This window comes from Simochromis diagramma, unplaced genomic scaffold (assembly GCF_900408965.1).
Source record: "Simochromis diagramma unplaced genomic scaffold, fSimDia1.1 OVJJ01000753.1, whole genome shotgun sequence".
Taxonomy (NCBI): domain Eukaryota; kingdom Metazoa; phylum Chordata; class Actinopteri; order Cichliformes; family Cichlidae; genus Simochromis; species Simochromis diagramma.
In genome coordinates, this window is record NW_024387523.1 from 7,987,127 (window position 1) to 8,010,219 (window position 23,093).

Below are 23,093 nucleotides of genomic sequence, written 5' to 3' on the forward strand. Positions count from 1 at the left end.
GTAATTGCAAATAAGTAAGAAAAAACGGACAGGACACTGTGATTGCTTTATTTTATTTTTTTCTTTACGAACGGGGGATGTTAGCTGAAAATACAGAACTGGCAACCCTTCTGACAAATGCACCTTGAGCCGTCGTAATGAACCGCCCCTCTCATTACCAGCGCTCACATTGCAGGAGGAAGAACATCCCGCTGCTGTTTGTTCAGCTCCTGTTGTGAAGTTACTGAGGGACAAACGAGCGGCGGGCAGTTTGACCAACAATGTCGAGCAGGTAGAAACAGCGTGACTGAAGCCGCGGAAATGAGCGAAACAGCCGAGACGAGAGGGCCCGTAACCCGCCGGAGGAGGACAACCAGCACCAGCACCAAGCAAACCAAGAGGCAAGACGCAGGGGAGAAACCTCCACCGTGTTCCGCTAAAGAAAAAGCCGCAGACAAGGTCCAGAAGCATGCGAACAACAACGGCAATGTGGAGAAAGAAATGGGGAAGTCAACACAGCAGCAGCAGCTCGCAAACAGTCCGAAGAAACAGAGGAGTGCGGTAGAAGATATCAACGAAAAGCTCAGGTAACCTTTGACGTTAACGTTCCAGCATTACGTACAGACGTTAACGGTAAATTGTTAGCAGAGGGGTACATCTCATACTCCTCTTCCCCTTTTCATTCATGTGTAATTTAGCCAGAGTCGTTATTCTTCCTCCACTGTTTCCTGTAGCTTAATTGCCGTTTCATGACAGGTTAGCGGGTACTTATTTCTTACAAAGCTGTTCTTGAGCTAGTGGGCATTTAAAAAAAAAAAAAAAAAAAAAAAAAGACTCAGTTGCAGAAACCCAAAAGTTGCACTTAATCTTAACATTTCCATAAGCTTTGAATGCCTCCTTTTGAGTTGCCTTCGTTCATCCCCCCTCTTTTTTTCTGCATTTTCTACATTTCTTTAATAGCCTTGCATGAATGCAATCTGTGAGAGTCTGCCACAGGTCTGGGGAGCTTTTTTATTTCCAGCTTTATAAACAAACTGACATAACTTTCATTGCTTGCTTTTTTTATTAGCTGGAGTTTGCTCTTTTGCCAGGCCAATAATAAATAATTTAAGAAAATAGTTAGCAGATGTCTCTAATTTTGAAGCAATATAAAAATGAATAGTAGTAACAGACTTCTTTGGCAGGACACTCACTCACTTGTTGAACAGAGGGTAGCTTTGAGTTTGTATACAGGGTGTGTCAGGAGAACAGGTAGGGTATGACCGACCTTGCTGCAAACAATAGCCCGTGCTTCACCCTATGGGCACCACACCAGCTTCTCAGATCTGCCTACCTATTTAAAGCATGCATGTCTTTAGGTTGAAGCCATGCCTTCTTGATTACCCCATGGAATTTCTACATCCTTGTAATTGGTGTGAAGGCCAGGGTCTTATTACGACACTTTAATACCCAGTAAAAGGAAGGTGATTTTAATTTGTGATTCATTTGTATTTTAATTGGATCCCAGCCAGCTGATGTAGGCAAGTGATGTGTTCTTGTGACACATGCTTTGGCAATAGCCTGTCTACTGTTTGCATGCATTTCTGCACATTTCTCATGCTGAGTGAGTGTCCTGGCACTATGTTAAAAACCACTTTTGGTTTTTCCTCCTTTATTTTTTCATCCTCTTGCCCTCTCTACAGTTGTCCTAACTCGCTGTTATTGCTCCATCTCCTCACCTCTTAACCATTTTCCTCTGACCAGTCTTCTCCTCCTCTGTCCTCGTTCACCTTTTATCACATATGGCTGTGTAAAAGTTCCTTTATGGTTTCTTGATGAACAGCTTCAGTTTTCTAAAGTATAGATTGTGGGTAGTGCTATGTAAACCTTTTAACTGCAGTGTGTGATTCATCCACGTAAAAGCTGGTATAGAAATTAAATAATTTCCCTCTGATCCTAACTTGAAGTTGATATTGACTTTAATGTCAGATTATACCACATTGTTGTTAAGTGTATTACCACCAGGAAAGTGGTAATCGGTCCATCAAGAAAAATAAGCTATTAAGTAAGGGAAGTTCAGCATAGCTGGTCCTCAACATGAAGTCACACGTGTGTCATTTTTGAAGGATTTCTCAATGTGTTAATCATAAATGACTCACTCTGAGTTATCGGTGCTTTGTAGGAGTTGTAAAATCAATCCTGTTGCCCTAACTAGATTTCCCCCTTTAGCTTGTGGAGACAGTGAGACAGGAAAGAGTGCTAATCATTTGATTACAGTCTAAAATTTAATGGTGAACGACTGTGTGTTTTTCTGCAGGTGTCACAATCTACAGGAGTCTCTCTTGAGCTCAGCCAGCGGCTACAGCAACTACAGAGGAATCCTCAACTGGTGTGTTGTCATGCTGGTGGGTTAAACCTCATTACATGTCCACGCAGAAATGAAAATGTATGCCACCGTTGCTTCGAAAACTGTAACATTTAGAAAGTTAGACCCCTCATTCACCTAAATCTTACTGGTCTGGACAAGGCTCATGCAAGAAATCTCAAAGAATTACTCTCTAATCTCAACAGCTCATGTATGGTTATTCTTATTCTTTGTCACTTCTCTCTCTCTCTCACTCACTCACTCAGCCACTCAGCCATCCAAAGTGTATAAAACTCCAAACTACTGCAGCAAAACAAAAGTTCCAGCCCACACAAAGTACACATCCCTCTGGGCTTGCTGTTAGACCTGTTGTTACATTGACTTTTTGTGACACATTAACTTGTTGTGTTGTCTGCAGGAACGCTGATAAATCGACTTTTGTGTTATCTCTCATAACACTTGCAGATTAGCCACATAAGTACTTTTTTCTTTTTCTTTTTTTTTTTGGTTTTGCTCTGGCCTGGGTTGCCATTTCTTGTAGATATTTCTATATTTTTGATAAGAGGCGTGTTTGTAAGCTACAGTTTAATCTCAGTGAGCTTGTTTGAACTTTCTCATCAAAAGTGAACTTTGTTAGGTGGGCTTATATTACGCGAGGGTCTTTAATTTGCTGCCAAATTGTTTTCCTTTTATTAGTGATTTAGGACAGCGTGGCATCGCAGTGGTTAACACTCTCTCCTCACAGTAAAAGGGTCCTGTCTTTTAAGTTTTTATTTGAGTTTTGTATATTGGGCAAACAAATGAGCATCACGCAAAACATGCAACAAAAAAAACAAGAGGTTGTGGGATTAGAATCACAGTAAAATAGAAAAAAAGAGGACTTCTTTCTCCTCATATAATGACAGTGAATCTCTTTCAATGGTTAAATGGCACTGTTTCTCCTATCTTGTCTCTCCTATTTCATTTTGGAGTCTTATTGAGTAGGTCATCTGCTCCAAGGTATGTAGATTTTTTTTTTTTTTTTTTTTTTTTTTTTTTTTTTTTTTGCTAAATGCCCGTAGGACCTTTCAGACGGTGTTTATCTTTCTTTTAATTCATGTGGGGAAAGCTGCAAAATAACATAAATAAATAAATTAGAACTCTGGAGATCATTCGTGATGATTCTTTCCAAAAAGATTGACTCAAAATGCTTCAGCTCTAACTTTGATCTAACTGGAACCATATCTAATATTGTGGTGATTTCTTTACTGTAAATTTTTAGTGAGCCAACATCCTTAACAGTTATCAGTTCTATGAAAAACTCAATTTTCTAGCTGTAGCAGGGACATTTTTATTAGTAATGACAAAGAAATTCCTTCATTCACAATAGCTCACAATGCTTGCTAGTATTGTTATTGTTAATGCTAGCTAGTTATTTGAAAGTAACATTTGCTGGAGCTCCTTTTAAAATAATTCAAATGGTTTGTTACAGTGTATGCAATGACTAACCATTGTGGCTGCTGTACTTTGTAGTGCTACTAGCATTAATAACTAAATTGGCCAACCTGGCTTTCATACAGCAAGATACTTCTGTTGAAGTTAACTGAATGCAGGCATTTTAGTTAAATATGTCATGTCTCCTCTGTGTTGAGGAGACTTCAGGACTGTTAACCTCATTTCGAAATAAGAGCTTCTGCCCCAGTCCAGTGAGGGAAGTGTGGGTGTCTGTCTCCAGAGACAGCCTGCATTGCCCCAGACAATCCTGTCAGTTTTAGCCTTATATTAGACATCTAGATTTAAAAATATCCAGTTAGCTGTAATCCACATGAAAGGGAATTCGACTCTAAGTGTGTGTGTGTGTGTGTGCTTTGCATATCTGTGTGTAGATGTACTTGCATGATTGCTCTGTCTGGATGTATCTATGCAGATTTCTGTATGTGTGTGTGTGTGTGTGGGTGGTTCTATGATGGGTTTATTCCCGTTTTTGAAGGTTTAGATTGCCGTTCAGCACATCTTTCACTTTGTGGTCACCACATACCCAACGGGGATGGTGTTCACTTTAGACGTTTTTCAGAGGATGCTTTAGGATCAGGCTTTAAAAATGTAAAGTGGACCCCCAGAGCCTTGAATGTGTGTATATTTAGGAGTTCAGTAAGTTGTGTACTTTGTCCTCTATAACAAGGACCATCAGATAAATTCCTAAAATGTCAGCTGTAGAAGTGCATGCTTCTAGAGATGGGAATATAGATGTATTTTGTGCCCTCCATGATTTTTTTTTTTTTTTTTTTTTTTTTTGTAAGATTTAACACAAAATAACAGGGAAAAACTAAGTTTTTAAGAAAATAGCCCAAAATACTAGTAAGAAATTCTTCTTGTGAGAGAAAACTCAATATTCTTGGTACTCCATCCTCTGCATTGCTGGCAGGATAAAATACTTCTCATGTTGTGTAATTACTGAGCTGGCATCATCTAGTATCTGAACCCTGGGAACAAAGTCTACATCGAATTTTGAGACTTTTAGAATACCTTTTGTTTATATTTGTCCTCAGCACCTGCATAGATTATTTGTTACCATTTGATTTGTGATCTGATGAAATTGATTCTGAGGTTCATGAAACATTTTTTTTTTTAAGCTTTGTTTTAGAATAGTCTTATTTTCTGATTGTTACCTGAGCTGAGCCTGTTGGGCCTGAACACCTCCCTCTGCAACTGGATCCTGGACTTTCTGACCGGAAGGCCTCAGTCAGTACGGATCGGGAACTGCACCTCCAGCACCACCACACTGAGCACTGGGGCCCCACAAGGCTGTGTGCTCAGTCCTCTGCTGTTCACACTGCTGACTCATGACTGTGTAGCAACACACAGTTCAAATCACATCATTAAGTTCGCTGATGACACGACCGTGGTGGGTCTCATTAGCAAGAACGACGAGTCAGCGTACAGAGAGGAAGTGCAGAGACTAACGGACTGGTGTAAAGACAACAACCTGTCTCTGAATGTTGACAAGACAAAACAGATGGTTGTTGACTTTAGGAGGACACGAGGCGACCACTCACCGCTGAGCATCAACGGCTCCTCTGTGGAGATCGTCGACAGCACCAAATTCCTGGGCGTCCACCTGGAGAAGGACCTCGGCTGGTCCCTCAACACCAGCTCCCTGCACAAGAAAGCCCAACAGCGTCTCTTCTTTCTGAGAAGACTGAGAAAGGCCCGGCTTCCACCACCGATCCTGACCACCTTCTATAGAGGAACTTTCAAGAGCATCCTGAGCGCTGCATCACTGTCTGGTTTGGGAACTGTGCCATATCGGACCGCAAGACCCTACAGCGGATAGTGGGAACAGCAGAGAAGATCATCGGGGTCTCTCTCCCCTCTATTGAGGACATCTACACCACACGATGCATTTGCAAAGCCACCAGCATTGTGGCTGATCAGACACACCCCTCTCACACACTCTTCACACTCCTGCCATCTGGAAAAAGGTACCGAAGCATTCGGGCACACACATCCAGACTGTGCAACAGCTTTTTTTCCACAAGCCATCCGTCTCCTCAGCAAAAAGGGACTGACTGACACACACACACACACACACACACACACACACACACACACACACACACACACACACACACACACACACACACACTTTATCACTCAGCTTAACTCAACTACCTCAAAACATTGAGACTGGACTGACTAATCAACACAAGCGCAAACACACTGACCTACACCACCAAACCATCGTACACACTAACCTGTAAATGCTCTTTTGCACAATATTATTACTGGACTTTTTGCACTAACTTCTGCACTTCCTAATTTTTGCTGCTACACTAAGGAATGTTTACTGTTTCTCCACTACCTCAACTCATCATCACAAAACCTTATTATTATGTTACGTTGTGTTTTTCTATCATTCTGTCACTTTGCTGCTCTTGTTTGCATATTTGCACGTGCACTTTGTTGTCTGCTGTCTGATAACAAAAAAAAAGTCTTCCTTAGATAGTTTGTGTTTTTTTTTGTTTGTTTGTTTTTTTTTGTTAATTTATGTTAGGTCAGTCTGTCTTGTCTCTGCTAGCCAGCTAACTAGGCCTCTTAGTTAGCTAGTTTAGTGTTTTCTGTTAATTTATGTTGCATGTAGCACCTTGGTTCCTGGAGGAACGTTGTTTCGCCTCACTGTGTACTGTTAAACTGTATATGGTTGAAGTGACAATAAAGCCGACTTGACTTGACCTGATGAATCATGATCCATTTATAGAGACCTCTAAGAGAAGATTGCTCGTTCTGCTGCAGACCCATCTGCTTGGCAAATAGCTGCATACCAGATGTTGGTTTTAAGGTGTCCCCCTTCCCCAAAATCAGACCTGTTCATTTTCAATTGGAAAACTTCATTAGCTACTAACAAGGCACAGATGGCTGCGACCAGTTCTTCTTCATCTTTGTTATATGGTTTAAGACACAGTATTGAGCTTGTTGGTCATAGATGTGGGAAGAGTACCTGAGACTTGGAATGGTTCATTGCATTGTTCCAAGTGATTTGCAGACAAGTAAACCATGTAAATAGTTTATATGGCCACAGGCTGACAAGGTCAGTGCACCGTGACGTAAAGCCTGTTTTAAGATTTGATCTTTGTTCTCACCTGTTTTCTCAGGGCATCTTTGCCAAAGGCCAGGTTCAGTGAACATCAGTGGCTTCTTTCATTGTTAAAATTACTATCCACCAGATCAGAGAGAGGGATGTTCATTTTGCATTATAGATTGTTCAAAGAAAGTACAAGTGGATAGAAGTAATATTTTGATTTAATAGTTCTATAGTGTAGTTTGATAGCTGTATATTATGTGACGAAAAAAATGTAGTATTATTAATAGCATTTCATTTTCTAGAACATTACATTTTCTAGAACATTACAAATGATAACAAACATAACATACACTATAGTAAAGTAGCTTTTGGACATATTAATCTTTTTCCTTCACCCTTCCCAGAGCGCAGAGATTTTGCCCCTGTACCCAGCCCTTAACATTACTGTTACTTCAGCCTCCCTAGAACCCTATGACCCTCTGATCCTATGACTTATAATATCCTGTGCTGAAAACTGACGTCCCATCAGTATTTTAATGGTGTGCATAGAAAGGGCAAACAGTAACAATGAAAATCACTGCAGTGGAAACAAGTAGGCCTTGTTTCCACTGCAGGAAAAAGGCAAATCTTTGATAATCTTCAATGTTGCAATATTCTCTACAAAACGTTGCTACAGTAAATGTGACATGCTACAGTGGCCTCCTCTGTGCTGAAGGTTACTAAAGTAAAGGTTACTGGTTTGGACTACAGACAAAACCACATTGCTGCCGGGGTTTGGCAAGCTGGTGGGGATATTCACTGCAGCATGACCCCATTAAGTGTCATACACCAAATGTCCTCATTATCTTAACTAGCTTAAGTGACTAATATAAAAATGAACTAGAACAGTAGAGATCCCATATATAATGTTGCTTCTTTAAATTGTGCAAAGTCTAGCGTTATCTTAGACTCTCTGATAGCCCCGATGGCTGAGATGAAGCTGGACTCTGAACTTAAATATACAATTTAATAATAAACTTGTTTTGCTCGACACTTTCTATCAGAGCGCGCTTCAGCAGGGTGTCAATGTGAACAGCAGGAACATGTGGCTAAATTTAGCTGAGGCTCTAATCTATTTATAACTCAGCAGCTAACATTTTTATTTCTAATATCCTCCTCCTTAATGAATTCCAGCATAAGAATAAATGTGTTTTGTTTTTTGTTTGTTTGTTTTTCATCAAATTTGAATAGCAACAGTTTCAATGTGTATAAACAAACGGTTACATCTGCACGTTGAAGATTCAGACAAGTGTTTTGTTTTTGGGGTTTTTTTTTTTTTTTGCAGCTTTTTAATGAAGAACAACTTTGAAAAATATGCTTTGAAATATTTCTATAGTACGAGTCATGTTAATATTGTGTCCTGTTGCATCTTTCTCAGGTGCTGAGTAATGCACGACTTTTCCTAGAGAACATTATAAAGTGAGTATGCACCTATATTTATGTAGCTGTTATTGGGGGGGGTTTTAATCAACAAGAGCTTACATATTGAGAACTGCTTCACACCCAGAACAACTTGAACTGTTGCTGCAGTACAGATGTTCTAAGGCATGAGCTTGTTCCAGGTCTTAGGTTATGAAGCTTATTTCCTCTTGTTCCACATCAGCTTGGACAGGCTCCAGCCTTCTGCATCACTTTAAGAGATGACTTCCTATAGCTGTAAAATATATTTCTGTTCCTTTTTCAGGTATGGCATCTTGGTAGACCCTATCCAAGTAGTGTCCCTCTTCTTAAAGGACCCCTACAGCTGGCCAGCAGCATGCCTAATCATTGGTACGGAGCCTTAATTTTACTGCACACGGTTATTGAGTTACAACTTTTGTGTTTATTTGTGACTTTAGGATTGAGATGATAAAATTCACAAACATGGTTTGTAGTTGTATTGCTGTGTAGTGGTTATTAACAGCTTCTTTAAGTACAAAAGATGTAAATGGATCCAGCGTAATTAAGTTTTTCAGTGGCTCATATGTGCAATGTTGCCACATAGAAGTGCAGTTCATGTGAGCCTCTGTGTATAATATATTTTGCTGATGATTGTTCAGATTTTATTTACTTGGATACAGTTGATTCTTGATGCAGTCTGTGTTTTACAACACAGGTAATCGGTACTAGGGTGAAAGCAGAACTTAAAACAAAGGTCGTATTTGAATGTTCTTCAAATTCTCTTTTGAAGTTCGTGACTGAAATAAACGGAGTAATGGTTGATTTTGATTTTTATGGCATAGCATCTCATAGAGTTTGAGTACTGTTTTTGTTTTTGTGTTTTAGTGTCCAATGTGTTCATATTAGCAGCCTTGTACATAGAGCGGCGTCTGGCTGTGGTAAGTCCCTACACTAATATGATGTGTTTTTCTGTGTTGGATTAAATTTTCATTTAACTTGTGATGCTCAGTTCTTCTTCTGGGACTCTTCGACCTCAGTAAGCTTATTTGTTGATGTGATAACACTGTTTTCTTACAGTACAAAGAAAGTGGATTTGATTAGAAGGTTGTCATTCTGTGATCTCCCATGTGTGCTTGAAACAGGTGCTTTTCAGTTGCCGAAGTCTTCAAAGTAAATTCAACATCACAGCGCCACCTCTTTTTATACCTGCTCTTAAATCCGATAAGAACACTGAAGCTGATCCAGATTAGATAGCACAGTTCCTTAAGAGGAAAAATACTGAAAGTATTAATAAAATATTGCTTACTTTTTGTCCTTTATTCTTTCTAGGGCACAATCTCCGAAACTACAGGGCTGATTCTTCACTTGTTTAATCTGACATCCTTGTTAATCTTTCCTTCAGCCTCAGTACTCACTGTGACCTCCATCACACCAGGTACATGATTTTTTTTTTATTTTTTATGCTTTATTCTTTTTTACACAAGAAGAGTGGGTCTTCTGTTTAGAAAATTAGAACAAATGAGAGCAATAATGTCAAGTACTTTAAGGTGAATATGAGTGAGCCAGTGAGTCAATCTGTACACATACCCAGCTATGCTTGGTTCATTATTTATTTATTATGTACCATGTCATCTATTGCACACTGCTAGTGACTCGTACATTGTGTGTGTCTGTGTCTGTGTCAGTGGGTGGTGTGCTCTCCTTAGGCACCTACACAGTGCTGTTTCTCAAGCTGTACTCCTACATGGACTCCAACAAGTGGTGCAGAGAAATCAGACAAGCCAAAGCTAAAAGAATGACACGATCATATTCGTGTAAGTATATTAGCATAGGAACTGCTGGGCTGTTGAGTCATTGTGACTAAGGTCAACAAAACGACTCATATCTGTGAATGAATTCAGTAGATGATTCATACCTGCAGAGATTTGTTGCACTGTTTTGCTTATACTGCCATCTAGTGGTGGCATAGTAACATGTGCAACTCTTTCATAGAATAGCTGGCGCTATTTCAATTGACCGTGGATGAAAGCTGGATCTGCATCTGTAGCTATATTACTGTGGATTCATTTTAATACACCATAATGAATAAAATAAAATTGAATGATGCTTGAAATTCTAATTGTTGTGCCTATTCATCTGCCACATTCAGGTCCAATTGTGGCACAGTCCAACGGGTCAGCGGTTAACACCAATGTCTCCTACCCAGGCAACCTCACACACAGAGGTAACAGACTGCACAGTTAGTGCAGATGGACATTGCTACCAACAACAATGAGAAAGAAAATTAGTGGGTCAAAATATTTGCTGTGTAAATATTAACTTGTTAAAGTAGGGGCTGAGGAGTATCTCTTTGTATAGCCAGTAAATGTCGTTTCTCACAAGGTCTTATTAATTTTTTTTTTTAAAACATTCCAGTATCAAAGTCAGAAAGTGTAGGATCAAGTCATTAATGTGACACTTTGATGTGACCTGTTTGTGTTTGTCTTTAGACATGTACTACTTCGTCTTTGCACCAACTCTCTGCTACCAGCTCAACTTCCCACGGTCTCCACGGATACGCAAAAGGTTTCTGATCAGAAGACTTTTTGAAATGGTGAGAGGAAACTATCAGAAACACAGTCCCAAAATTTTAGTTAGTGACCTAATTATAATGACAGAAAATGAATCGCAATCACAAACGAGGAGATGAATGTGTGAATGTTTTGTTTAAATCTTAACGTGTTCTTTTCTTCCAGCTTTTCCTCATGCAGTTGTTGGTGGGATTAATACAGCAGGTATGTAGAATATTTACAGACACTTAGCAAGCATGCTGATCATACACTGTATGCATGCATTAAATAACTGATCAGTCAAGTGTGATTTAAATCGGGGGTGTCGTGAAATAACAATGGTCTTTGCTCACTTTTCTGATGCTACAGTTACTTCTTTCACACACCAGCAGATTCTTGCATCAAATTTACAAAGTTGGCATGCCCCGTATAGCCGTTACCATTCGCTTCTACTCCATTACCACATGCTGAAACCTTTGAGCCGGAAAATGCTGCCTGCAATAAATATATTTAGATTTGACTTATAGTTTGTTTTCTGTAGCTGAATATTGTTTATGTGTCATTCTCTTACATTGTTTAGTGAAAATCTGAAATTGTGATATGCCTAGTTCGAACACATTTCTTCTTTGAGTATATTGTGGAAAAGCAGCAAAAAAAAAAAAAAAAAACTAACCCTAAGTCCTGTGTCTTCCAGTGGATGGTCCCAAGTGTTCAGAACTCAATGAAACCGTTCCAGGTGTGTATAAACATAGAGACACTCACTGCATCACTTACAATGGCTCCAATAAAGCAAGAGTCAAAAATATTTGCCTGAAACTGGAGCAGTCTTATAAAGAAAAGGTATCATTTTTTTTTTTTTTTGTTACTTCTTAAAGGAAATGGACTTTTCTAGGATGGTGGAGCGGCTGCTGAAACTAGCTGTGAGTATCTAGACTGCACATCAGAGACTTTATCAGTGATCTGTTATTAGTATTAGTGATCTAAATTAAACACTCAAATGAATTCCTTTATTCTGGTATTGTCGTTTTTTTTTTTGTTTTTGTTTGTTTTGTTTTTGTATTATTTTAACATTTTTAAAGTGAAATTTATTCTGTGCTCATCTCAAAAGAGGTCTCAAGAGTTACATTTGTTAGTCAACAGTAGTTCAACCTTACCAACCTAGACACCTTTTCCTCTCTCCTTTTCTAATCCTCCCCCCTGGCTGCCTCCTCCCAGGTTCCTAACCATCTAATATGGTTAATATTCTTCTATTGGTTTTTCCATTCCTCTCTGAACTTTGTGGCAGAGCTCCTGCAGTTTGGAGATCGGGAGTTCTACAGGGACTGGTGGTGAGTCGTCAAGCATACATTTTCTGTGTGACTGCTCTCATCTTTCATTTATTTATTTTTTGCTTCTTCCATTTTTCTGTTGCTTTAATATGTTGTTGTGCAGTCTGTCAGATGTAGAAGTGATGGTGTTTCCAAATGCAACAGATGATGTATCACATAGGTTTCAAAGAGCGTTTTCCTAGAAATATTGATTCAAATCGCACTGCAGTTTTGACATCAGTTCCTTAAACTGCTCTTGATTTCAGGAACTCTGAGACTGTCACATACTTCTGGGCCAACTGGAACATCCCAGTGCACAAGTGGTGCCTGAGGTGAGCAGCAAACTCTGTAATGACAAGTCTTAATTTATTTATTTTAAATCGGTATTGCCACATGGTTTGATTGGCTTTAGTCTCATTAATAGTGCATATATAGTTATATACCCAGATATAAAAAGAAAGACCAGGAGTCATTTGTCTGTTTCCCTGTTTTGCAGACATTTCTATAAGCCAATGTTGAGGAAGGGGGTGAACAAATTTCTGGCTCAAACTGCTGTTTTTCTGGCTTCTGCCTTTTTCCATGAGGTAACTGAGCAACATTTAGCCTCAAACACCTTTGATGGCTGTTTTTACTTCTGTATGTGAAGCAGACTGTTTTTACTAAATGTTTTATTCCTACATGAAGGCAGAAATTCAGAGGTTCCTGGTGCATGCACAGAAAGAAGAGTTGCTAGCTTACAGCATCACTGTTATAAATGCAACTGCTGAGTTCTTAAAAAAGGGAATCTGTTTCTTTCCTCAGTACCTGGTGAGCGTTCCTCTCAAGATGTTTAGACTGTGGGCATTCATGGGAATGATGGCTCAGGTAAGGCTCTATATTTATTCATTTCATTATATACTGAGGCATACACATGCATTCACCTCTGACTTTAAACCCTTCAGGTTCCTCTGGCTTTGTTTGTAAGTCGCTTCCTGAACGGAAACTACGGCAACGCGGCCGTGTGGATCTCACTCATAATTGGACAGCCCATTGCCGTGTTGATGTACGTCCATGACTACTATGTCATTCATTACGGGAGCACTACATAACACAGGACAGACACCCACACACCAGTCTGCAGAACACGCCAATGAGGTATTATAGAGCAGGTTCAAGGGAATCCATGGCAAGCTGATGTTTATGAAGCTGTTGAAGCATTGGCACGAAAGTTGTGACTTTATTTTTGCACATTAGAAAACATCAGGAAATGATTTTGGATATTTAGGAGTCTTGTCTAGTCTCACACTGCACCCCTGTCAGCCTCCAACTGTGCAATCCACTGTACGAAAACAAATATATGGTGCTAGTGGTTTAATCTACCGTTCATTGGCTCAAAGGTTAGACTTCTTTGGGGGTTGGGGACTCCTCTGCTTTAATACATTCATCTTAAAAGTGGGAAGACTAATAAAAACCACACGCTCCTTCACTCAGTGAATGTTTAAGAATGCACATACCAGCAGGTGCAACAAGTGTGAACCACTGCCAACTGTGCACAAGCTACAGCCTGGATCCAGGATCCTTCTTCCAGAGAAACTATGTGAAAAATGGGGATTCTATATCAGGGGCTGAGGAGCATCTCTTTGTATATCTAGAGGCAACACTTTTAAATGTTAAAGCCAGTAAACTTCTACAAGCTAAAGCCTGACATCCTGGTCAACCACTTAAGAATCTCCATGGCTTGACATAGACCAGACTGACTTTTGCATGTATCCTTGGATGCAGTATTACGGACAGTATATTAAAAATGACATTGAAAATGTCCGAAGGTAGAAAACTGAAGGAAACAAGGATTCCTCTCCAAAAAGACTGAGCACCAGGACGTTGTGGATTTATTTGTACAGTTGTATGTCAAACAAAATCAATGCAAGCTTTGAGCGGAAGAGCACGTGCTGCCGGCTTACTTGCCTTGGCTTTATCATCATCTTGTGTCTGCACTGCCTTTGATTTGTCGAGTTTATTTTATAGTTTTGCAGTATTGTATTTGCTGGATGTTTGATTGTGCCATCTTGAAATCACATGTGGTATTTTGTGTTTAAACTAATGATTTAAGTGTTTGATTTGCCAGATTAAACAATGAATGTTTTTTGCACTTGAGATGCATGCAGTTAACTGAAGCAATAGATTTCAATGGATGCATTATTTTAAGTTGTATCAATCATGTAACGAAAACAAATTTGTGCTGAGATTTCTATGTTCTGTAATCTGCTCGTTGACGTTGCTGTTAAAAGGGAAAACTGAAGCTGCGTTAATTTAAAGAAGGCAGTTGAAACAGCCTGATCACGTTGGATGATTTACAGTATTTGTTGAGTCCATTTCTTTGATCTAGATATTGTCAGAACATGACACTACTGCCAGTGTGGATAACATACCATAAATTGATGTAGGAAGATGTTCTTATTTTATCAATCTTTGAGAGATAAGTGACAGCCTTTTGTTTAAAAATGGTTGCATTCTTTCCTTTTTGATCATAATTCAGGGAAAAACTGTCCTTGAGCACCAGTAATAGAACTGAGTGTTGGCATTCCTTACTGAATACTAAGTGCCTGCTGTAAAAAGGAGGGGGAAAATGCTTGCATTTAAAATGAAGAAAAATGCTGTTAGATTTGATGCCAAATACTTGTAATATAATCCAAAATGTAGGGAAGGTAGTTTAACTTTTATCTATGTAGCAAGTGGGCTTCTTCGTATGGTATGGTGATTTGTGTGGGAGCCTAAGATTTACTGCACTACGCTCAAACTGAAATTTTTTTTTTACCAAATCTCAGTTTTAAAGCTATAATTTTTGTTTTCCTGAAAACACAAAAGTAAAGCATCATTCTGATCACTTTATTAGTATTTCATTGCACAAATGACACTTTTTATGTCCTTTTTGTCTGACTCACTTTCATCTGCAAATGTGACCCAGTTCTGGATTTTGTCAGATGTGAGATACGGTTATTGTGTGAACCAGAGTTAACATCTGACTAAAGTGTTTTGTTTTGTTTTGTTTTTCTCTCCCCTAAAAACTTGTGTTTCTACATTTACAAACCATAAATGACATGAGCTTGCTGAGGAAAAACAGAAAATGCGTACTTCAGTACAATCGATAGAAAGAGGCGTCCAAAGCAGTTCAAAGGTGTTTCTTCAATATTAGTTAATGTTGAGGTGTGTGTTTTGTTTTGTTTTTGATGCAATATGTAAAAATGAATATATTGCTAGTTTTGCTCATGTGTACAGAAATCCAAAGTGAAGAAAAAGATTATCTTGGAAGGGCAACTGTCACTGAAAACGTGTGGTGTTTGATTTAAAAAAAAAAAAAAAAAAAAAAAAAAAAACATTTATCTGGTTAATGGACTTGTCTGTGTTTCATTTACTCTTTTCCCCCATTTGGTGACCTCCCCTGAGTTTTGACGCCACAGTACATATCAGTGAAGATGTGGTTTGTTGGCTATTTGAATAGCTTCCAGGTTTTTCTAAGAGTAATTACATAGGCAAAGACCACCCTCACAAACTTCTGATGCAAACCTATTTTGTTCTATAAGCAGGCCTGAAATATGGCAGCAATGAAAAGAGCTTCTAGGCCAACTTCTAGTAGGTTTTCAGTTGGTAAAGACTTAAACAAGTAGTGTGCCTCCTTCGGTTTTTGACAAATAAGATGATTATCCTAAATCCTGTACTTAATGTTATAGCACATCAAAATCAGTTGTGGTAATCATTCTTTATAAACTTAAAAGCAAGCAGCATTATTAGCAGAGACCCTGTGATGATGTCTTTTGATCCATCCATCTATCTGCTCAAAACTGCTCAGCTGGAAGCTCATGCTCACAGTCTGTCGGGAAAAATACACCCTCTACACCCGCTGCTTACCTTTTAGTCCCATATTTGAGAAGGTTTGCTACCGATGCTCTATAAGAGACAAAACGCGCACTGTGAGGTGTTTTTAAACATCCTTGAGCTCACTCCATAGACATTACGCACTTTGAGACCCTTCAAGCAGTTGCTACGCATATCGCTGGTTGCTATTGCACGTGATTCGTTTGTTTACGATTTTTCGTTTCCCTTATACCGGTACTAGTTCCAGGTGAACCCCTCCCCGCCCCGCTTAATTTGAGGAAATAATTATTGTATGAATCTTTATTAAAAAATATAGATATAGATATAGATATAGATATATAGAGAGATATAGATAGATATAGAGATATAGAGATAGAGATATATCTCTATCTATATATATCAGGGAACCAATCCACAAACAACTCGGTTGTGGTGGTAACAGAAAACCTGAAGATATTTGTTTTTCCCAAAACACTTTATTACAACCTGGTAATAAACAGCATAGGTAATAAATACACCTGAATAAAACACAGAAGAAGCAAAATGAAGCAGATCAAGCAGAAAAAGCCTGCCTAAAACAAATAGACTAGAGCTTGATAATGTTCACATAAAGGCTTTTATCTAAGCACACATTCTGTTTTTATAGATATTTATTTTGTGAAGAAACCACCGGTAGGCATTTATGTAATACAAAATCTAATATTATAATTATTAATATTGTAAATGAACAGGTGTGGTTATGGAAAAGGGCTAGAAGTAGTTAGCCTAATCAAAATAAATGTCACAATCATCACAGCATCTAAACATATTTCTATAATAGAGAGCCAAATCTGAGAAACCTTTTAGCAAATATAAAACTACTGACATGTAAAATAACAGGATTAAAATCAGATACAAGCAAGTGTCAGGATCTTATTTGTTTAAAGGACCAGAGGTAAAGATCATATTTTGTTCCTATCAAGTGTTATAGCTTTAATAGCAACAACGATTCATTGAAACTAAGTCTTTCTGCTGATATTCATACCTCTAGTACAAGAAAGGAAAAAATAAAGGGATTCTGCATTGTGTCAGAAGGAAATATAGATGAGGGCATAAGGTGGTCAACATTCATAAATATTGTTTAGAATGCACAGGATGGTGGCAAACTGGAAAAACCCCAGAATAATGGACATGGTGGACTTTTATTATTTATTCAATTATCTTTTTACAGCAGTGCAAGGAAACATCAGACCAGACTTGAATGTGCAAAGACTCACGAAAAAGTCAAAACTAAATGTCTCACTGAATCTACATAATGTTGTCACAACTAAAACTCCAAGTCACATCGGGGGGGGGGCTGCACACCGCAAGAAGCTCTACTGCTGCAAGACACAGACAGACAAGTGTTGAACTTCTACACAACATTTTTACAGACTGAGAGCTGAAATGGTAACTTTTTGACTGTAACACTGTATTAGCGTTCACGTATATGGAGAGATGTACTAACCTTGGCCTTCTGATTCTGGACAGGCAGGTAGAGTTTAAACTCAGCTGGAAGCTCATCCTCAGAGTACAGTCTGTCGGAGAAATACACCCTCCTTATCCGACAGTTAGCATGAATCTGAGGGGGGAAACAGAGCAGATGTTAAAAAGAGAAAAAGGAATATTGCGCCAAATTCTTACTATAGAGAAACAGGAAAGACTCAGAGGTTCCTCATGTGTGCACTAACCTGTACACGTAGCGTCTCTGTGTAATTGGTTCCATAAGCCCTCCTGGTGAAGTCGGACAGGTTGAACTGAATCTGGTTCCAGCCGTCATCGAGCCTCATGGGCATGGTGCAGATGAAGGGCTTCACCCTCGTCGTGCTCTGATAGTTACTCGCTCGAAACCGCCGGCGAACGTTTTTATCGTCCAGAACCTGAGAGGGAGATATGAGACACACGTAGCACCAGGTCTATGGTAGATTCCCAGACTGTATGTTAGCCAATCACAAAGCATTTAAATGTCTCTACCTGGACCTCAAAGGTGAAATACTTCTTGAGGTTCTTAATGATCATGACCAAAAAGGGAAGTTTGATCCCCAGGGTCTTCTTGGGGTCTGCAGGGCATGTTATGTAGGTGGTGCTGTAGGGAGGACAGAGTTGATGAAGCTAGGATGGGCGAGACTTAAATAACAGATTTATTTCAGTTATTTAACACGACAAAAATATTAAAGAAAGTAAATCTAATTACTATGCCTGGCATCTACATGATACATTAATGTACACATACTTCAAACAGAACACAAAGACATATTATACACAAAGTGAAGACAATCAATGCACCCAAGAGCTTGAAAAAAAGAATATCATGTTAAATATGCCAGGACTGCAATAGTGTATATAATTATATAATTGTGTATATTATTATAATTTTCAGTTTACATATCCTGTACATATCGTAGAACTGAAAATAAAGTTGACCTTTGATTAATAAATAAACAGACAAACTCACCTGACATTTGTTCCCTCAATCTCCAGCACATTCGAATGTATGTCATTGTCCGTGACTCTCTTTATGTGACCGTTCCTCACCTGTGAAAACCCAGAAATAGATTTGTTCCCTTATTTTCAATGGAGAAATTAGGATGTTTCCCAGAACGTTTAGAGTGCTGTATGGCGTACCAACTGTAAACCCCCCTGAATCAGATGTGGGATATCGAAGCAAAACTAATGAATGAAGAAGGCATGTCTCATATCTAAAGTCAGATTCATCAACCAGGGATTGGGACTGCCAGGACCCCCACCCCTGATCGCTGCCCAATCCACAAAGCACTGAACCTAATACTTGCTTTTCAAGCTTTGAGTTTTTCTATCCAACTATCGCTAAGTCCTTGCAGATAGGGGGTCATCTCACTGTTGGGGTTTTCTCTGCATTACTGTAGGTACCTTACATTATAATTCGAGGCACCTCAAGTCAACTGTTGTTGTTATTTGGTGCTATATAAAATTGAATTGAAATGAATTACAGACGTTTGGAGACACCACTGGGTGGTGCCGCCCGACCTCCGGGTTAGAGATCAGTTGTTGCTTCAGAGGAGTTCAAATATCTCTGGATCTTGCTTATGGGAAAGGAGAGACAGGAGACTGACAGATGGAGTGGTGTGGCGTGTGCAATGATGCAGACCGTGAAGAGAGAGCTTGGCATTAAGGGAAACTGTCAATTTACTAGTCGCTCAAGAGAATAGAATCGCGGATACAAGCAGCAGAAATATTCCCTCAGAGCTAGGGTGAGGAGCTCAGACACGCTGGAGAGATTATGTCTCTTGGGTGAGTTTGGGAACGCCTCCATGTACCCCCGGACAAAGTGATGGGGAATGCAAAGTCTGAGTCTATCTACTTAGAGTGCTTTCTTGCAACCTGGACTTGGATACGCGGCAGAAAATGAATGGATGGATATCTCATGTCTCAGATCATTTGTCACCACTGCATAGATGGCCATGCAGAGAGGACTGCAAAGCTCATACTTGAATATCTGACCAGTAACAACTCCTGTTTAGCACATTAGCCCGTAAAACCGTGTGAATGGTACCAATGACTCAATCAAGCGAATGTAACTTCAATTACTGATGTGTGACTCAGGTTAGCAACTTAGCAGCATTGCCTCCATGGCTACCCTGTATCATGTTGCTTCTACAAGTAATCAACAAGAACTGCGCGTCGTGAATTTAAAGTGCATCTAGAAAACGTCCACAGCCATAAAACAGTGCGAAGTTTAAAAGCGACGTGAGTGCACATGATGCTAGCCAGTTTTAGCCCCGCTCGCTAAGCCAACATACAGCTCCCTGCTTCCGTTCTGAGCGGCTGCTTACCTTTTTGTCCCATATCTGAAGAGGTTTGCTGCCGATACTATATAAAATAGACAAAAAACCGCTCTGGAATGTGTTTTTAAACATCTTCTTTGGGCTCAGCAGACAATCAATGTGCACATACTGTAACCGCTTCTAACTAAAGCTATACGTTTGTTTACAGGTTTAATTTCCGCCTCCAACTTTTCTGGTTCCGTGTGCTAGAATATAAACCGTTCCGCCAACAGAAACTACCACGTTGTCACTCAGAAGAAAAAAGAGAAATCGGTTTCACTGAGTGGTCGAATATTCCCACACGGTGTGAAATCAGAAAGAAGGCAGCGGATGTCTCGTTTTTATTTTGGTGTTGCTGGGGAACGAAAATCATCTGACGTTGTTCATGCCGGTTAATAAATGCTGACGCTTCTCGGTCGCCGTGGTAACAGTGTAAGCTTAAAGCACAAGTGTTTAACATGATGTCGTCTAGAAGTCGCCGAAATAACCAAAATAGCTTTCACGTTTGATGATTTTTATTTCAGTTACTGAATGCATGATATAATAAAAACTCCCTAATCATAAACTAATTCAAAATGATATCTTGAGCTGCCCGATTCTCACCGCCTGCAGCCAGATCCATATGCGCGTCTCCAAAGAAATTTAAGACTTCTCTTTAGTTTGGAGAGATGAGCTTTCACACATAGCTTCCGTAACCAAGTAGGGCCGCACAGCTCTGATCCTCCATTACAGCTGTCAGGATATTACCTGTACAGTTCCTGTAGAGGGATGATGCAGCATTAAACAAGGCACCCTTGATCTACTGGAGTTTCCTATGGTCTGTAGAGGTGGGAGGATCCATCCAAATATTAATAGTTTCAATACCAACTAAATATTGGCATCAGAATGACACTAGCACAATGGGACTGACACTTTGCTTTAATCATCTTAAGTTTAGTATGTAGCCCACCTAATTATAAAAGTAAACCTCTATGCACTATGAAAAAATGTATGAACCTTTTTGTCATGTCTTTCTCTTAAATCTGTTTTATTTATAGCCTGTAGCACACTGAAACAACAGAAGTTGACCCAAAGTGCTTTAAAGACAGGTTCCATGTCTAAGACCCCCCAAAACCCCTGTTTCAAAATACACGAAAAGCTGAAAGGTGTGTTTTGCTGTGTTAACTCATCACATCATTAAAATGTGTTCAGGAATTGCAAATTCAAATTGATTTATCTCATAAACGCTCTCCCCTAAATAAACTAGCTTTATGGGTTGAAAGTATTGGTATCGGCAATACTAACCTTGTATTTACTTGGTATCGGATTTATTCCTAAACTTGCTGTGTCACACAGCAATAATGGTCTTTCTTTCACTTTCTTTTCTTTTCTTTCTGAATGTTTTTTTGTTTTGTTTTTGGTGCATCAGAATTTACTCAGTACCAGTCACAGCGACCCAGATGCTTAATAATATTATCTGACATCTTACCTGTCCATAGAGACCAAGATTATTCATGTTGATCTGATAATACTGTAGCTACTCTTTATTTATTTCGGGTATTTCCGTACACAGACAGAAAAGTGGGTTGACATTGATGTTGACATCCCTGTTTTAGGCAAACATCATGTTTTAGGATTTAATGAGTTTCTAAACTTAATACTGAAGTAATGATTCTAAATGTAAAATTATAATCTGTTGTTGTTGACTGAAATAAAAATTTCAATTCAAAAATTCAATTCAATTCAAATGATGTTTTAATTATCATTGGGTCCTGCAGTAGATATCAGGACATTATCAGTCCATAATGTAACATATCATTGAACCATGAGACCGCCTTTGAATCCTACCTTAAAGAGCATTCATCTGACGGCCATATCCTCTGCTTTTTCTGACTAATACATTAGCCCCACAGACCTAAAAAGGCAGATAGAGTCTAGTCCAGCCACCATCCTATCTTATTTAACTCCAGTTCTAGAAAATGAAATCATCTTTTTGAAGTTTGCTTATAAGACAGCTCCATCTTTATCTAACCTCAGCTGTTCACCTCAATCTTGCATCCTGGTCACCCCCCATTTAAATCTTAACATCTTCAACTCCACCACCTCCACAGTTACAAATCACCCTGAATCTTATTTTCAGCCTGCCTGCACGCTCGCGTTCAACTCTCTCATGCAGTGTCTTTTTCTTTGGATAGCTGACTCCGACTATTTAAACTCATACATCTTCACTACCTCTACTCCTTTCACCTTCAGTGTTCCCCCGTCTCCCTCTCGTTCATACACATGTATTTAGTCTTACATTTACAATGACTATTCTATTCTATTCTATTCTATTCTATTTTTGCTTTTACTGTCTTTCATTCATTTTCTCTCCAGTGCATATGCCCACCTCTCCAAGCTCTCTGCCACCTGCTAAAATCTGTAACAGGGCTATTTCAGTACTTCTGAACAGAAGACCTACTGAAAGCTAAAATAAATCCCTCTCAGCCTAACAAAATATGTTTGTTTTTCCCATGAGGTTTTAGCTCCTCTCTGCTTGTTAAATGCTTGTCTGCAAGCCCAGATAATTCCTCTGACATTTCCAATTTTGTCAGAGTTTAAGTTTAAGTGCTGGAGTGCCCCTTAATTCCCTAATACATCTACCCCAAAGGTTTCTAGAAATAGATTTCCTATGCACAACTTAATTTAAGCACTCTTTCCACCCTCTGAATTCCACCAAAGTGTCAAGCGCGACATCCTTCCTCCGTCTCCAACAGTTTAAACATTTGGCAAAGATTTCAAATATTTAAACAAGCCAAGAAACATTCAATCAAACATTAACCAGGCACTTTGTATAATGACATCACCAACAGTGAAGTCTCCTTTTAGCTTCATAAGAACTGACGCCTATGGTTTTTTTCACCGGTATTACTGTCACAGGACTTTATTTGACGTTTTGATGTTAGCCACACAACCGCAAACATATTCAATGGGACAGATGTTACAGCTGTTTATTCTCCTGTGTGTTTAGGTGATGCTTCTTTGTGGTGAAACAAATGTAAAGTGATCCCTTCTCTACTTTTTATCTATCTTTCACTATGAAGGTGTCCTCTCCCATTTTTATAAGTGTGTGTTGGTTCACGGGTTCACAGGCTGGCAGCTTCATAAAAACATCTACAGAAACAGTTTTTGCTGCGTTGTATGCTTTACGCTTTTATTTTGCTCTTTACTTCTCTAATTGAATCATGTATTTACACAGAGACAAACGTATATTTTTTCTCTCTAACGCTGTCCAAGTGGGAC

At 39.1% G+C, this 23,093-nt stretch overlaps 2 protein-coding genes across 3 annotated transcripts; one reads left to right on the forward strand and one right to left on the reverse strand.

Annotated features, from left to right (window-relative positions):
- Positions 1-34: 34 nt before the first annotated feature.
- dgat1a (diacylglycerol O-acyltransferase 1a) lies at positions 35-15,492 on the forward strand. The gene is made up of 17 exons (XM_040020650.1): positions 35-566; positions 2,276-2,363; positions 8,302-8,342; positions 8,608-8,693; positions 9,189-9,241; positions 9,633-9,738; positions 9,989-10,117; positions 10,453-10,527; positions 10,793-10,896; positions 11,039-11,077; positions 11,547-11,588; positions 11,728-11,772; positions 12,068-12,180; positions 12,426-12,491; positions 12,656-12,743; positions 12,961-13,023; positions 13,101-15,492. Exons 1-17 carry the CDS (start codon positions 301-303, stop codon positions 13,245-13,247), a joined length of 1,551 nt encoding a protein of 516 aa, XP_039876584.1. The 5' UTR covers positions 35-300; the 3' UTR covers positions 13,248-15,492.
- Positions 15,493-16,471: 979 nt separating this feature from the next.
- cfap20 (cilia and flagella associated protein 20) lies at positions 16,472-20,194 on the reverse strand. 2 transcript variants are annotated; one of them, XM_040020654.1, is made up of 6 exons: positions 19,842-20,194; positions 18,485-18,564; positions 18,004-18,115; positions 17,721-17,909; positions 17,498-17,611; positions 16,472-17,369 (listed from the first exon to the last, which is right to left on the reverse strand). In XM_040020654.1, the coding sequence occupies exons 1-6, from the start codon at positions 19,923-19,925 to the stop codon at positions 17,367-17,369; spliced, it is 582 nt and encodes a 193-aa protein (XP_039876588.1). In that variant the 5' UTR covers positions 19,926-20,194; the 3' UTR covers positions 16,472-17,366. The 2 variants fall into 2 exon arrangements, with proteins under 2 accessions (XP_039876588.1, XP_039876587.1); XM_040020653.1 differs by having other exon boundaries at positions 16,472-17,372; positions 19,842-20,191.
- Between the last annotated feature and the right edge of the window lie 2,899 nt (positions 20,195-23,093).